Source organism: Setaria viridis, chromosome 4 (genome assembly GCF_005286985.2).
Source record: "Setaria viridis chromosome 4, Setaria_viridis_v4.0, whole genome shotgun sequence".
Taxonomy (NCBI): Eukaryota; Viridiplantae; Streptophyta; class Magnoliopsida; order Poales; family Poaceae; genus Setaria; species Setaria viridis.
The window spans coordinates 3,013,267-3,030,885 of record NC_048266.2 but is presented as its reverse complement, the minus strand read 5'-3'; the positions used below and the strand labels follow the sequence as shown (position 1 = coordinate 3,030,885).

The 17,619-nt window shown below is 47.9% G+C and overlaps 1 protein-coding gene across 1 annotated transcript; it reads left to right on the top strand.

Annotated features, from left to right (window-relative positions):
- The first annotated feature begins 10,782 nt into the window (after positions 1 to 10,782).
- Positions 10,783 to 13,108, top strand: LOC117853147 (ethylene-responsive transcription factor 1). The gene is made up of 3 exons (XM_034735519.2): positions 10,783 to 11,179; positions 11,817 to 12,644; positions 12,732 to 13,108. Exons 1-2 carry the CDS (start codon positions 10,927 to 10,929, stop codon positions 12,602 to 12,604), a joined length of 1,041 nt encoding a protein of 346 aa, XP_034591410.1. The 5' UTR covers positions 10,783 to 10,926; the 3' UTR covers positions 12,605 to 12,644; positions 12,732 to 13,108.
- The last annotated feature ends 4,511 nt before the right edge of the window (positions 13,109 to 17,619 follow it).

Sequence of the window (17,619 nt, the reverse complement as noted above, 5' to 3'; positions counted from 1 at the left end):
GCTGCCGTCCTGTTGGCGGCGAGATGTGCGCAAGAGGGTGAGGAGGAGAAGCGCGGTAGGCCAATCGACAACCGCTATAACCGTGAGACGAGAAAAATGAGCGGAGGTAATATGCTAGGCCTGCTCGTTTAGTCTTCCTGGCTTTCTCATGGACATATTTAGGGCGTGTTTGGCATGGCTCTGGAGCTGAATTTCAGCAACTCCAGCCAATTTTCCAGCCAAACACCCCATCTCCAAAACTCCATGGAGCTGCTAACTCCATAAAGTTGTAGTGCAAATGGGGGTGGAGTTTTGGAGCACCTCTTTTGCAGCTCCAAAACCACCCAATATGAACCTCCGCGTGGAGTTGGTGGGTAATTACCCACCAATACCATTGATTACACAAAAAATGGTTCGCTTCTTTCTCCCGAGAGACCCCCTCCCCACACGCGTCGTGACTCCCCTCCCTGCACCTCCTTCTGTTCACCCGCGGGCTGCCGCCGGTGGCTCCCGCTGGCCACCGACCCCCGCGGCCGTCCACCTCCCGCCACCTCTTCCCCGGCCCTAGCTGAACCCTTAACGCCGCCCAGATCCAGCTGCCCGACACCGCCCGCGCCAGGCTCGTCATCCCCCAACCTGATGCCACTTGCCCCAATATCGTTGCCCCGCTGCCCGACGCCACCCGCCCCAAGCTCGTCGCTCCGCTGCCCAATGCCGCCTGCCCCAAGCTCGTCGGTGCGATGCCCTAAGCTCGCTCCCTCCACTTCACCGGCAAAGTTTCGCTGGGTCCAAGCATGAGCTCACCTTGCCATGCTCTCGCCCCTCTCCTTCCTCCCCGCGACGGCCAAGCACTGGCCTCGAGACCCGGCCATGCGCCGCCGCTTGGCCGCCACAACCCCGTCCTGCTCGCAATTGGATAGCACCGCCACGTCTTGTGTCAAGCTCCACCGGGTTCAAGTGCAATCGGCATTCTGATGAAGAAGAAGATAGGGTGGAGAGGATGACATGTGGGGACGTGAGTTGGGAGTAATAATGACAATTCATCCTAAAAGTTGTCTTTTTTGGAGCTGAAGGTATCCTCTCAGCCAAACATCTCCATCAGATAGTTCCAACTCCACCCAGAGCCGGCTCCACCTGGAGTTTTGGAGTGGAGCAGCTCCACCTAGAGTTGGAGCCATGCCAAACAGGACCTTAATTGGGTTGCAGGCTGCTGGCTTGGGAAGCTGGGCCGTCGGGGTGCAGCTTGTTGGCCCAAGGGCGGTGCATAAAGGGCCAAGATGTGGGGGTAATCACTGAATTTTTTTAGGGGGTTCATCTGCATCCATGTCCTAGTACTGGGCTTCGCCCCGGCGCGTGTCGCCGCAGCGGGCCGTGTAGCGTGCGGCTTTTCCCATTTCTTGTTTCCTCCGCCGGACGGACGTGTCGATTCGGCGAATTGAATTAGCACCGCCGGACCCTGTCCCCTTGGTGCATGCACCATTCCACGCCCGACTCAAGGAACCCCGTCGTGCTCCTCGTGACGTCATTCGTTGCTTGCCAAGCCTCGTTGAGGCGAGGCCGCGAGAGTCACCACTCACCACGAATCATGGTGAAGCCACGCCCTGATCGGGTGACTAATATGAAGCCACTGCCGGGGAATCCACCTTCAGTACCAATCCCAAACCTTCCTTTAGTACCGGTTATGCAACCGGTACTGCTATATCGATATTAAAGATGGTCCTTTAGTACCGGGTCAAATAACCCGTACTAAACAGGTATTAAAAAAATTAAAAAAGAAATCCGTCGACCGGAGCCCCGGCCTCACCCCGCCGCTGTCCGCCCGAGTGTCGGATCCCCCGACCGCACCCCATCGCTGTCTGCCCGAGCGCCGGAGCTCCGGCCGCACAACACCCTGCACCGAAGAGAGAGAGAGAGAGAGAGAGAGAGAGAGAGAGAGAGAGCTGCCCTTCCTCCTTCTCACCGCTGGCCGCCCTTCCTCCTTGTCGGCCGAGCCTGGTCCCGGCCCTCGTCCCCGTAGCCTCGCCTCCCCCGCGACCCCTGCCAACTCCCTCTCCCGACCGGCTACCCTCGCGACACGCTCTGCTAGCCCCCTCGAACCGTCAGCCACCCTCGCCTAGGGAGAGAGAGAGAGAGAGAAGTGAGGCCACGCACCTTGTCCTACCGCGCCTCCACGCTCTCCTACCACGCCGCCCTGCAGATCCCGCTGCTCCACGCGCCATCGCCCGCTACTGCTCCACGCGCCGTCGCCCGCTGTAGCTCCTCGCGCCGTCGCCCGCCACTCCGCCTCTGCGCTCCCCTACCGCTATGCTGTCGCCTCACCTCGCCCCACCGTCGCTCCTCACCGGCGTCGCAGTGAGGGACGCGCGGAGGGGAGAGGGGAGGGGCAGTCATGAGGGAAGGGGAGGGCCGCGCCTGGAAGAATGGGAGGAAGAGAAGCGAGGCCGCCGTGAGGGGAGAATGGAGAGAGGAGGGCAGTTCAGGAGAGAGAGGGAGGCGTGCAGATAAGACGGTGAGAAGTGGACACGTGCGGTGGACTTCAATCTAGTGAAGTCCAAATTAGTACCAGGTGGAGGTTGCACCCGGTACTAAAGGTTGCACATTAGTGCCGGGTGAAGCCTCACTAACCTTCAGTACCGGATGGAGGTTTCACCCAGTACTAATGTGCAACCTTTAGTACCGGGTGAAGCCTCCACCCGGTACTAAAGGTTCACAGGGATCTTGTCGGAGACTAGCCGTTAGGTGTACTCACATTGATATCGGACCGGACGAATGTTCAGTTTCGCAGCAGTGACCCGCTGACGCTTCCAAGGAATTTAGGCGACCGATGTGGACAGCGCACGGCCATCATCAGATCATATCACACCCCGGCCACGGCCATCGGTCTTTCGAGATGCTTTCGGCAAGTCCATGTCCTCTGCGCCGTTATTGCAGGACGACGGGCGAGCGGATGACCCACGTGACGAAGCCCTCTCCCTACGTACTCGACCAAACAGTTCGAGAACCTACCACCTGCCACAGCGCGCCCTTCCCATCACCGTCTATCCCTCTCCCGTGTCCGTCCACGAAACCTCCATTACCTCAAGCCAGCGACCTGCCGATCTGGAACATCGCTGCAGGCCGCGAAAAGCACGGCGCGCACGTACGGCGCCCCGACGGTCGAGTCGACAGGTGGATCGGCTATCGATCGACCGAGAGCCCGCGCGCGGCGGGCTGCCACCGTGATACGGCATGGCATGGGCCGATGGGCGCGGCGGCCGGCAGGGTAGAGCACGTTTCGCGCGGTCGACCGCCGCGACCCGTGCGCCCGGGTCGTGCGTCGGCGCGCAGGCAGCAGGTTGGGTGTACGAATCGGCTGGGTTGTTTTTCCCGGCCCCTGCACGGTGCTATCCCAAGGAGTCAAGGACGATTGGCTGGGTGACCCGGGGAATCATCCCGTCCGCTTCTTGCAAGTTGCGACACCTGCAGACCGCTATCGTCTGCCGTTTTCACGGGACGGACACGAGTCCGCTTTCGACGCGTCGCTGGTACCAGACTGCACTGCCACCGGCACTGCTCACTGGCTTATCAGAGATCCTGTAGAAGGAGACGACAAAGGATGCGGATCCTGCTGGGAGGATCTCCTCCGATCTTCCCGTTCCTGCACGCTACTCCTAAGCACGAGTAAAAGTTCACGGTCGATTTCGCTTCCGCCACCGGCGGCACACGTCCACTCCGCGCGACGTGACAGTGGTGATCCTCACCGCTGGCAAGCTAAGCAGCAAGCTAATGACCGCGCGCTGCCGCGTCGCGAGTCGTGCCGAGATCGGCCCGGACCGGACCAGGATGGCGCGGGGCCCCGCTGGCCTGGACGGCGGCGGCAGCGGCACGTGGCCGCCACGCGAACCCGTACGTCACCTTGCAGGTTGCCGCCCTCGTCGCGCGCGCGCACCCGTGATAAGATGACTCATCAGATGAGCCCGGGTGCGCAGCTTTTCCTTGCTACCCCTGACGCCGCGGCACACCGCCGCCCCGGTCCCCTCGGTTCATGCACCTTCTTCGCTCGTTTTCTCCTGACCAAAGCCCGCGCGCGTGCCTGCCGAACCTGCCGTGTCGTCTGTCCCCTCCTCCTTCGTCACAACTTCAGGTCCAAGTCAATCCTACGATCTAGCGAGAGTTTGTCCCCCGGAATAATGTATATAAAAATAAAAGAAAGCCTGAGAAAGGGAGCGGATGAGCGAGCCGTGTCGCATTGTGTAACCACACGTTTTGTCGCCACCCAGCAGTCAGGTTCATCATGTTCATCCGACGCGCGCGCGTCGCTCCGGCCTCCGGCCACCGGCTGTTAAGAAAAAGATGGCCGAAGGAGCACGGGCCACCGGGCGGTCAGCTGCTGCATGCAGCCAAGACGCTTGTCGAAGTAGCAGCCGTCCGGCAGTCTCTTCAGTCGCCGAGCAGGAGCAGTGCAGTAAGGTCAGGAGTCAGGACGAATGCGGCGGCTGGAGGTGGAGTACAGCGTTCGGAGCAACAGTCTATTCCTGGGATTTTTAGCACCGCGTCCAGATATTTGTCTACAGCAGTCTGATTGGTGTACAAAATCATAACTATAGCCCCTATTATCAATACAATATGTTAATACTTAGATTGTGTCACAGAAAATGAAGTATTGAAACAGCAATTATTGGACAAAGTTTTACCCTGATGGAGCGAAATAAATTTCTATGTACGGCATACCTGGTTACTAGTACTAGTGCGCAGTGGCGGACCTAGGAGGCTGCAGCCTGGGTCCAAGGCCAAAATCCCAATGGTGATTTAGAAAAAATTAGTTAAATATCAAAGAACAAATACATACTCCATAAGTTTGTACTAAGCTGGGATCAGCCCCGGTCTTTGTCTGTTCCTGGGTCCGCCCCTGCTAGTGCGTGCTACCTTATTGTTTGTTGCATCAAGGCCTCGACCCTCGAGGGTGTTGGCTCGTGTCTACGGATTGTTTGCTGGCAGAGATGTCACGTCAGGAGCAAGGTGGGTAACTTGACGGGCCTGTCAGTCTCTGATTTTTGGGTGATCGAAAATCACAGGAGAACTTTTCTTCAATATAATGTTATCTAAAACCTCCTCAAAGACTTCAATTAAAGTGCTAATCAACCCTCTGTTGCAACTAACACATGATAGACTCCAAATATTGGATTCTCTCTTTCCCGGGACGCCTCCATTATTGGACTCATGTTGTCACCTGGCTGTCCCAACTTTTCAACTGACGGATCGATTGCCCATGATCAAATCCGGTGAACCTTCAGATTCATTGGGTTATTCCATGATCATGATGGAGCCGTCAAAGAATTTTCAAAGCCTACCAGCTCTGAGCTCTCTAGAGTTAAGGGCTTAAAAGGCACAGCTAAGAAATTCTGGGTGGCACTGGTGGTACAGCCAACTCCTAAACAACCCTCGCCTAACGCAGGAGGAAACTGATGCTAAGCGGCCCGTTTGACATATTTTGGAAGATGACGGGCTAGTTTATAGCTTGTGAAGGGCATGGTTGATTAAAAAGAAAGAAGAACATTTGCTTTTAGAAAATAAAACAAGGCAGAGGATTGGTAGCCTAGAATTTTGTGACACCAGAGGAACTCTTCCTGATGCCAAGAATCATGTACCTTCACCTGCAAAGTGCCAAGATCGATCAGGGAGCGGGAGGGTCCTCACGCCCACTAACGTGTGTACTCCTAGGCCTCAACGCAACCAGGCCCACCTGTCAGTGATGAGTCCCTCTATAGTAACCGTAGAGGAACCGTCTTCACAATCGTGGACCTACTTTTGCGTCCCTTTGAGAACGAGTTTCGCCACACAATTTGTTCGAGATCAAAGTTGTCATTGTCATTGCACACGATATATTATTTGGTCAAAATGCAAGTAGGCACTCTTTTTTGCAAACTTTAAGTTTCGTCACGTGTCTTATTTTTAAGGGGATAAATTCAGGAGATGTACATTTTCAACCGCATCATACACGAGTGCTCGGGTCCAATTGCGCTCCAAGCTCCACTTTAGATCACTTACCACGCAAAGAGGTTTGATGTTCAACACTTGTCAGAATTTTTTTTTATGAAACATAGTGCAGAAAAAACTATCATCAGAGGTTTGCGTCTCCAACAATTATAGTACTAGAGTCTTGGATTTGCTATATCTCCAACAGTAATGGCTGCTAGCCCATCAAGCAGTGTATCTCTTCACACAATAAGACAGGCATGTTTTTTAATTACCTTGGACCTCCCTTAGGTGCAATCATAGGTTCAAAGGCATTAATGGACCTTCTGATATTATTGACAAAATGTAGGAAAATCTTATACACTAAGAGATTCGAGGTATTATTTAAATATGTATTAGTGACCAAATCTAGGCAAATATTATGTCTCCAGCAATTATATCTTAGTTGGACCAATATTTTATAAGAACATCTCCAATAATTATTATAGCAGATCACAAATGGCTATAAAATATGCCACAATATTTATTAAAAATATTCTTATAGATAACATAAAAGATCTCTCTTCACACGGTCCGAGGCACATCTTTTATTGCCTTAGATGCACATATGTGCAATAAGGGCGTCTCCACATTGTAAGTTAGAACTAACTCTAAGTCGGCAAACGTGGAGGGGAGAGAGAGCACAACATACATCCTTGAATATCATGCTGTGAGAAAGTAGTGCATCGGGAAATAAGCGAGACTATCTCTCCACTCCACGCTAGTCTCTTATCTTTTACACTATTTAATGAGTAAAAAAATTGAGTATGTTAGCTTAGAGCTAGATTGTTGGAGACGCCTAAGAGGTTCAAATAAAGGCATTACTTGACCTCTCAATTGTGCACCAAAACTTTTTTTACTTGAAATTGTGCTATTTACTTCTTTGTTGCAACTTTGCTATGTTAGATTAGGAAAAAATCATATTGACCACCCTAGACAGATTGTTTTGGTGAAACATAGTACAAATGCATGCATGCACACAGCTTATCGTGAAAATCTACATGTTTCAAATAGCCTTGAGAGAATGTTGATATTATCTTTAGTTCTATGTCCTATTATTTTCGGTGAGAGACTAGTGGTAGACAGTTCTTTTGATACCATTGGGTCAAGAGCCCCTCTTCTTATCATACGTCCTTCTGACCGCCTTGTCATTCCCTTTGGCTATACACCTGTGCTTCTGACCGCCTTGTCATTCCCTTTGACTATACACCTGTGCTGATGGACCCTCTTGCTTACATCTACACCCTAGCTACATATATTTTGAGCCATTGTCTTTTTGGACTCCAACTGAGCACTCCTAATGCCAAGGCCTCCTGCCGCAATTTGGCGGTGGCACCACCCTCCTAAACCGCCACCAACACGAAGATTCTGCCAACTATATCCACTTTCCTTCTCAATCGCCTACCAGTTGTTTCCCACCACCACGGCGAGTAACAGCTTTGCTGCCTCACCCCTCTTTATCTCTTTCCTTCTTATCCTTTCCACTTATTCTTCAACCCTCAAATTCTTATTTTTACTCTTTTCTTCCTCCTAGACGGAGCTCCGCACCCCTCCACTTGCTCCTATCGCTCACCTCCCGCAACCCCTCCCATTCACTAGCCACTCCTTTTGCTCTCTTGCCACCAGCACCACCTATTGCCAATCCTCCACTACTTGTTGGTGGCACCCAATGGCAGAACTGGGGGTGGCCAGCAGGGGCCATGGCCACCCCAACAAAAATAAAAAAAAGTACTACCCTTTGCTAGTCAATGGTCAACAGGCCACAGAGGCCAAGCCCAACTGCCCAACACATACAACTGCCTGGAGCCGCTTGCTAAGATGCTAAGATCTTGTCCTCGCGATGTTTCGTTTTCAATCTCGCAGTCGCAACGGACTCAGTGCCAACGCCTAGCGCCGTACCGTGGACTCTAGCTCTGCGATGGTGTCATCATGCCAATGACGGCGGGCAGGTAGGTGGTCGCAGTCACGATGGAGGGCAACATCAACGACACGTCCTGCTCTTGATGTTCCTCCAACTCAAACCAATGTAAAGCGAGCTCTATTTCCCTAATCCATATCCCTAAACTGGTTCCGATTTAATTTCTTATCTGATATTGAGAGAGAGAGAGAGAGAGATTGCAATAAAGTTCATGACACAATCAGTTATTGATGATACAATGAAGAATACATAGTGAAATTTAAATGAACAAGATATATTGATCACTTTTGCAAGCTATTTGCTTTTGTGTATTGCCGTTGCATAATTAATTACTATAGTCATGGCTAGCTAGTGTATGTTTTGGTGAACAATAAAAATTAGAGTTAATTGTCAAATTCTTGAATCAACAAATGTTTGTCTGGTCCCCCTTAATTTTCTCGCCAGTTCCGCCACTGGTGGTGCCATAACCATGTGTCATCACATCGATCCGGCTTACCTCTTTGCATTTCTACTCCTACCCAAATCTCTGAAATCTTAGTCAAAAGTGTCCTTCTCCACCTTTGTAGCAACACAAGTGCGCTTTATATGATTTTTTGGATTTATACATATAATATCAAAAATTCATCAATTCTCTATCATAAGGGAATCGATGAACATTTTTGTGATCACAAGATGCCATAAAAAATTTCTTGATGATAATACATTGCAATCGAAATCCAACGAAGAACTGCAAATTCTCCAAAAGAAAATTTATTTTCTAGCCCTATCATGCCATAATCACTCGATCCTGGCTAGGCCCATCCCTGGATAGGTGTTGTTTTTGCGGCTGTGCAGGCTCCACCAAGTTCCATTGGTATAAAGCTATAGTAGGCTTCTTTTTTATTTTTTTGCATCCCAATTTGATTATTCAACACATATTGAATAATTTCTTTCATGGATGAAGGTAGGAGATTGGTTTGCCAATCAAAATCTGATCTGTCATTAGCTATGGCTCTGTGGCATGAGTGACCTCTGTCATTTGTTGGCATGTTGCCCCCTTTTCCGCTCTTGAACCTCATGGTTGCCTTTTAAGCCTCATAGGTCTTGCATGACCTTTGGAGTTTGTTGGTGGGTTTCCATTTTCTCTCTTGCTCCTTGCGTGGTTGCGTTGAAGCCTCTTGGATATTGCATGACCTCCGTCATTTGTTGGCATATTGCCATTTCCACTCTTGGCCTCATGGTTGCCCCAAAGCCTCCTGGGTGTTGCGTGACCACTGGTGCTTGTTGTCATGTTACACTTTCCAATCTTGCGTTTTGTCGTTGCCTTGATGCCTTGTGAGTCTTAGTGACCTCTAGTTTTTATTAGCATTTTGCCCTTTTTCGCTCTTGCACCTCGTGATTGCCGCAATGCATCTCAGGTCTTGCATGAGTTTTGGAGTTTATTAGCGTGTTGCTCTTTTCATTCTTGTGTATTATGACAGCCTTGAAGCCTCGGGGTTCTTGGTGACCTCTTTCGTTTCTTGGTGTTTTGTCCTTTTCCGCTCTTGGCCTCATGCTTGCTCCATAGCCTCCCAGGTGTTGTGTGATAGCTGGTGTTTGTTGGCGTGTTGCGCTTTTTGCTCTTTGCATCTCGTGGTTGCCTTGAGGCCTCGCGAGTCTTGGTGACCTGTGGCGTTTCTTGGCATTTTGCCTTCTCCGTTCTTGCGGCTCATGATTGCCACAAAGCATCCCGAGTCTTGTGTGACCTCTGGCGTTTGTTGGCGTGTTGCTTTTTCTGCTCTTTACGTCTCGTGGTTGCCTTGAAGCCTCGCGGGGCTTGGTGGCCTCTGGCAATTCTTAGCGTTTTGTCCTTTCCGCTCCTTGCGCCTCATGAAGCGTCTCGGGTCTTGTGTGACCCCTGACGTTTGTTGGCGTGTTTCTCTTTGTCACTCTTGCGTATCATGGTTGCCTTGAAGCCTTGCGAGTGGTGACCTCTGGTGTTTCTTGGCATTTATCCTTTTTCGCTCTTGGCCTCATGATTGCCCCATAGCCTCCTAGGTGTTGCGTGACAGCTTGTATTTGTTGGTGTGTTGCGCTTTCTGCTCTTTTGCATCTTGTGGTTGCCTTGAGGCCTCGCGGGTCTTGGTGACCTCTGTCGTTTCTTGACGTTTTCCCCTTTTCCGCTCTTGCGCCTCATGATTGCCACAAAAGCATCCTGAGTCTTGCGTGACATCTAGCGTTTGTTGGCGTGTTGCTCTTTCCGCTCTTTACATCTTGTGGTTTCCTTGAAGCCTCGCGGGTCTGGGTGGCCTCTGGCGTTTCTTAGCTTTTTGTCCTTTTTCGCTCTTGCGGCTCATGAAGCATCTCGGGTCTTGTGTGACCCCTGCATTTGGTGGCGTGTTGCTCTTTTTCTCTCTTTTGCGTCCTGTGGTTGCTATGAAGCCTTGCGGGTCTTGGTGACATTTGGTGTTTCTTGGCGTTTTATCCTTTTTCCGTTCTTGCGCCTCGTGGTTGCCCCCGAAGCTTTCTGGGTCTTGCGTGACACTATAACGTAGCGCTTGGCGTGTGCCCAAATACCCATCAATCAATGAGACGGACGGAGGAGATCCAGTGGCCGTCGATCGGTACCTTTATGACAACAATGAAAATCAGAGCATTCTATTTTTCCAACATGTTTTTACAAGTTTTATTGAATAATTATATTGATTATACAAGTGCATCCATTAGTTTGGTGCTTCTCGGATATGCGTGCATCAATTGATCTAGTATTAAATGTTTACTTGTTTTTGAGATGGATGTGGTAGCATTAGTATTTGCATCCTGTTTAGATGTTTTAGAGTTTTGCATAGAGGCCCATAATTTTCCAGGATTTGCACCACACAGCCCCGCCACTCTCACGCCTATAAATAAGCCCTGCCCCCAAGCCCATTCCTTCCACGCACTCCACATCTCTTCTGTCTTCTCCCGCAGACAAGCAAGAGAACAACACACCGCCAGCCACCGTCACCAGCTTCAGATTCCCCTCGCGCACCGGGCCGTCCGCGGCCCCACAAGCCAGCGACTACCAGCAGCCAGCCATGTGCGGCGGCGCCGTCCTCCGCGGCTGCATCCCGCGGCGGGCCAGGCCGGGCCAGCGGGTCACGGCGGGCCAGCTCTGGCCGGAAATCAAGAAGCCGAGGAGCACCGGGGCAGAGGAGAAGAAGAGGGCCCGCGAGGATGAGGAATTCGAGGCCGCCTTCGCTGAGTTCGAGGTGGAGTCCGGAGAGTCGGAGGTGGAGTCCGAGGACGAGGCCAAGTCCCTCGCCGCACCCAGGAGCGTTGTCGCCAGAGGTAATCACTTGGCTCGGCGTCGATTTTTCCTTTGTTTTGGCGGCAGATTGATGCGATTTTTGGGTCTCTGGCTTGGTATTCATACGATTTCTTATCCTAGTTTAGCATTCCGGATGCAGATTTGCATCAGAAGTGAGAAACTGAATTCACACAGCTTGCTGTTCCCTCCGGGTGCTTCGAGAAGTTGTACTAGTACTTCTTTTGTCCATTTGTTTGGTAGGGCTTTAATTTCCGCGTCCAATCTTGGTTAATGCAGTGATCCCCTTTTTTCATGAATGATCGGTGCTATGTAGATCCTAACCTTGTCATGAAAATTTTTATCGCCTATTTGATTTGGCTCCTTTACCTGTGTTTAGATTTACCTGTTAACTTGGGGAAAAAAGGGGTCAATCCTATATTACAGACTAGCTATAGGGAAGCTTTGATATTTCTGAATGAAGATAGGGACATAGAGGGATTTCTTTCTGAAGGTCCTTTATAAACACGGTCTGAATTTTGGCGGCAGTCAAGTAGAGTTGACATGCTCTCGTGCATCATTAATGCTTCAGTTCTAAGTCTATGCTGTGGTACAGTTAACATAGTTCCAACTTTTCATGAAATGATTGATGCCTTATGTTGATCTCCTTCCTTTCTTCAGATGAATTAAACACAATTGCAGCTGGTGTTGATGGCCCTGATGCTAGGAAGAAAAAGAACCAATTCAGGGGTATCCGCCGTCGCCCATGGGGTAAATGGGCTGCTGAGATCAGAGATCCTCGCAAAGGTGTTCGTGTCTGGCTCGGTACTTACAACTCTCCTGAAGAAGCTGCCAGAGCTTATGATGTTGAGGCACGCAGGATTCGTGGTAAGAAGGCCAAGGTCAACTTCCCAGATGAGGCTCCAGTGGCTTCTCAGAAGCGCCTTGCTGAGCCTACATCTGTGAAAGTGGCCAATATGGGCACTGAGGAGAATCTGGTTATCAACAACATGACCAATGCGAATGCAAACCACACCATACCTGAGCCAATCATGCAGACTCAGAACATGTCATTTGCTCCTATGGTGAATACTGCTGCCTCCATTCAGGAACCTTTGGCGAACCTGTCCTCTGACCAAGGTAGCAACTCCTTCAGTTTCTCAGACTTCAGCCTGGAGAATGACACCAGGACCACTGACATAACATCAGCTCTTGCACCTGTTCCCACTTTGACAGAGGTTGATGAGTCCGCATTCCTCCAGGGCACCTCCAAAGCTGTGGTGCCTCCTGTGACAGGGGATGCTAGTGTTGATCTCCCTGAGTTTGAGCCATATATGAATTTCCTGATGGACAGTCCAGATGAGCCAGTCAACCCAATTTTGGACTGTGATGGATCCCAGGATGTGGGTGGCAACATGGACCTTTGGAGCTTTGATGACATGCCCATGCCTGGTGGTGGCTTCTTCTGAGTTTGAGGCCTAGCGACTGGTGCTTGTACATAGGGCTTCGGTAAGCATCTGCAGTCATAAAGATCGTCTCTTTCTGATACTTGCAATTTTTCATTCCTTTGATTCTTTGTTTTCCGCGGGGTTTCAGGAATAATATTCCAGAGATAATGAAGCGCTCATGTCAGGCGACTGGCTACTGCAGGCGCTCAGTAGCGAAGCTAGTATATGTTAGATAGATGTTCAGTTTATTTTCTTAAGTAGTCATTGGCACTGGACATGTACCTTATTACTATGTAAGGTGACAACTATTATGTGTCTGGAGCAACCTATCCTTTTTTTTCATGTCTTTACTTCAAATGGCTCTAAACATTGTAAGTTTGAAGCCAATATGGTGCTTGGTTTGCTATTAGTGTGGTTCATATATACTTCTCCACGATGCGGAAGTCTTTTGTAGTAGTCTTCCGTTGTTGTAGGGGATGAGCACCATCTATCTATATAATCTATCATCTATTATCTATTATCAAATGTATGGTGTACTGTGATGTTTTGCCAGCATAAGTTGCAAAGTTTGTCTCTATGTAATCAGGCTTGGGCCGGTAAAGTGGTAAAGGAAGATTAGTTTTGAGGACAAATAAACTTCGCTCAAATGGAAATGTGAAGACAAAATCCTTCCATTAGCTGCACAAATTCTAAGAATATTCTCAATCCACAGTTGCATAGCTTCCCTGCTGTCACTTACCTGCACGTAATTTGTTCAGCAGGTGGTACTATTGATGTTTATTATTACTTTCTGCTAATGTTTGGTAGGTGAAAGCTGGCCTGTTAGCTTTTGATCAATATTGGACCTTCGTTGGTGAAGAGTTGGTCTTTTCACTCTTTCAACGCTGGTCAAATTGTGGTTTGCATGATATACTTTTTTAGTAGCAACTGATGACTTCTCATTTTTCAAAATTGTAGAGATAAATTGTTAATGCTCAATTTAGCAAATACAAGACGAGTTCAATTCTTCATGTACAACACATTACTGTATACGATTTGTTTTTTTCGAAACCAAGAGCAAGAGTTCTGCCATTCATTTTATGCAGAGGGTTGTTACACCCGATCTTTACATGGAGAAGAACAAAAAGACTCCTTTTTTTTTTTGATAAGAAACAAAAAGACTCCTTGACTGGAACCACCAAATCAAAGGAATACTCTCCAACAAGGAGTTCTCAGGAGCGGGTAATTGTAATAAGTTCCGTGAAGATGCCCAAGTTGAACACTAAAGAGAAATTGACTACCAATATGAAGTCGGCAAATGCGCAGCATAAACAACTCAAATGCTTATGCTTACCCCTGCTGTGACATTGCACGAGCCATTCCTGCAGCCTCAAAAACACCGTACGAATTCTGCTACTTCCGTTCAGAAACTTTTCATGAATATATCCATAAATAAGGCACACACCACCACCAGATAGTAGCGCTGATAAGCAGGGCAGTACATTAGGGGGTGCAAGTGGGGGCGACCGCGCCGGGCCTCCAATTTTCAGAAGCCACTCTAAGCAGCAATTAGCCTATTAAGCATGTTATAATCCAATCTTTTCCACGTCGAGCCCAATAGTTGACAGTGGATGCTTAGCCAGTTTGGGTTTCAATTTTATTATCCTCGTATTGCAGCATGCATTAATGCTTATGGTAATTACATTATGAAGTATAAATACATTTTTGTTATTTGCATTTTGGAAATATGGAGCTACCATTTTGTATTTCGCACCAAGACTTCGTAAACTTAGGTACGGGCCTGCTGATAAGGCACCACCACCACTGCCACATGATCGATTTACTGCAAACATAGTAGCGCTGATGTTGCAGGTAGCATTAGCAACTGTTAGATAACTTAGGGTCCTTTTGGTTGGACTTTTCAAAATGCTTTTCACTTTCAAGTGTGTGTTGTATGGCTATTTTGGCCTTTCTCCTATCTTACTGTAATGATACGCAGTTCTCCTGCATATTCAAGAAAAAAAGAAAAAAATTGGTAGATAAAAGGTCGCATATGCAGCCAAAAAATAGAGCAATGATGAGACCATAAACTGTGTGGTTCTGCTGTAGTATGTTCCTGCAATGAACTCCTGCTTGATATTACTGCAAGAAACCAATGTATAGTATTATCATGAGCCACAACTTATATATTGCATATAATATACATGGAACTTTTACTCTAATACTTGTAAATACTTGTAATTTTTCTATGGTATTTCTTGGGAGCTCCTGCCAAAATGATCATGTCCTGCATGAATCAGACCTTGTTCTGTTCATCTGTTGCAGCCTGAGATGTATCATGCGTTGCATTGTTTCTCTTTCAGTACCTTCAATCTGAACAGAAGATTAAAGCGCCCCCCCCCCCCCCTCTTTTATGCACCATTATCAATCTTGATAGCCCTAGACTCATGTCCTTGCTGTAGATGCTCAAACAGAATTTCACTCATCGATTCGCGTTGTGCACAGATTCTGAGCAATGGTTTCAGTAAGATGTAGAGCGCATCTCTGAAAAACATGCTACAATACAGTTCAGACCAGTTTCAGCATACGACAGTTCAGAAAAGCCACTTTCAGACCAGCTTTTAGAACATGATTAGTTTCAGAGCATGCAAGAGTTCATTTCAGAGTCAAATAGTTCCAGGAGATGTACATTTCAAGCAGTATGCTGAACTCTCAATCACACTTCTCTTTCGCTTCTCCTTATGTCGCGAACCCTGCAAGCAGTTGACCTCCCAAGCTTATATCCAAGAACATCAACACATGATTGAAGTTCCTTCACGGTCTTTCAGCATCCTTGAGGTGGGTTTTCACTGCTCTCTCCTCGTGCATAATGCTGTCCTGTAATGCTGTCCTGTTTAGAGCCATCTGACAATGGTTCAAAAATTCTGTGCGGGTTAGTTGACCACTTACCAACATGATACCAGATATACATGTGTAAGAATACAAGGAGGATGAAACTAACTGGCCAAAATCTTCTCTTCTCGCAACTCATCCACATATACTGGCCGCGGCGAACATTGTCACAATAAGGGGCACTTGGTCGCTGAGTTCTCTGCTACCTCTCAATCCTAGTTCATCAATGTTCATCATTAGATAATAGCACCCGCGTGGCCCAATCAACTCCATGTTGATTTATATGGATGACACATGACCTCTATCTATTCTTAGGAAAAATGTGACCTTTACATGGCCATCTCCTCCATGCTCACTCAGTGGTTTCTCTGGAAGGTTGGGGGGGCACATATATACTTGTTATTTTTAAAGAAAGCTACGTGCCTGCAAGGTGGTGGCTATATATGGAGCCTTCTAAACACCAGCTATTATGGACTACGAATAGTCTTCAGGCACTTATTCGCAAAAAAAAGAGTCTTCAGGCACTTGGCGCTTCAATTTAAAGCCCCACTGTACGTATCTTATAGAAAATCCAAACCTTTGCAAAAGGAGGTACCAAACGAAATTTTATAATTACATCAGAGAGTCTGCACATTTTCCATTGTCCCAGGAGTAAGCACTCAAATTTGAACTGCAACAATGTAAACATCAACAAAAATCCAAATTACTCGTATGTATTGAGTGTCAATACAGGTGTCAGTTTGTCAGTTGTTTGTGCTTATTTCGGTGAATATAACAGAAGGATAGAAAGGATGATACTACTCGTTAAAAAAATCTTTGCAGCAAAGTGTGGATTTTTTTTTTGAGTTCCAGATAACAAATCAGCTTGATCCCCGTCCGTGGCATTGCATCAGGACATAATAGTTTGCATCCATTTTAGTTCACTGGTTTAGCCCCACTGGGCAAAAATGCAGGCAAGAATGCGCAGTCGCGCAGACATCTCATACAAGAGAACCAAAATAACAGTTCTCCAGAGACAGGTTGCGAACTCAAATCTGATCCAGTCAAGCTGGTTCACTGCCATACGTGCAGCTGGGAGCACGCATATCGTCCGGCCGTCTTCGGAGGGCCTGTAGTTGAACTCCCGATTGTCGCATAGCTTCTCCGGACCTGCAGAACCTGCTAATTGCTCCCTGATCATCGTCAGCATCCCCAAGTTGAGGCTGTGGGCGTTCACCAGGCACCATGTCTGCCAAAAGGCCACGATAGAGCCTTTCTTTAATGGAGTTGCAATACTCTGGTGGGCTGCGCTGCGTTGTTGCATTTCCTATTACCTCCTGGTCCTAATTCTGCGATGCGCATCTCTAGACGGTTAGCATCTGGGTCTCATTGGCATGACTGACCAAAATTCAGATGTGGACATGGCATGGATGATGTTTGTATCTACACCCCGGGCAAAGGCTGAAAGACAAAAACAATGTGAATGCAATAGATCTTTGTTACTCCCTCCGTTCAAATTATAAGTCATTCTAACTTTCTTGGAGAGTCAAAACATCTCAAGTTTGATCAAGTTTATACAATAAAGTACCAACATTCATAATACCAAATAAGTACCATTAGTTTCTTCATTAAATATATTTTCATAGTATATCTGTTCGGTGCCATAAACCTTTGCCGATTCTCTTTATAATTTTGGTCAAATATAAAATGGTTTAACTCTCCAAGCGACTTGTAATTTGGAACGGAGGAAGTAATTCTGAAATATGAATACCCTTCATCGGCATATCCAAGTTCAGTGAACTAATAAATGCACTCAATGAACTAAAAAAATTGCCTTAGTTGATAGGAAAATTTCATTCCATGCCACTGATTGAATTTGCAGGGTTTTGCTTACGCCCTGCCCTGGCTTATATATATGAACGCAAAGTTTACTGGCTTGCAAAACTTGACCTGTTCATGGTACACTCTAGTAGAAATTAACTGTTTGACCGGTCAAAAGCGCAATTGATACAGTAACACAGAATGGAATTCCTAATCGCGAGGGAGTACGTGTATATAAACATTTAAAGTTCATCTTGTTTCATAATTTGTTGCAACAGTCATTTAGAGTGCCGGATCCAGGACAAAATTAAGTGTAGACATGGCCAGTGGACCATGTTTAGTATGTTGAAGCTGAATCGACCAAT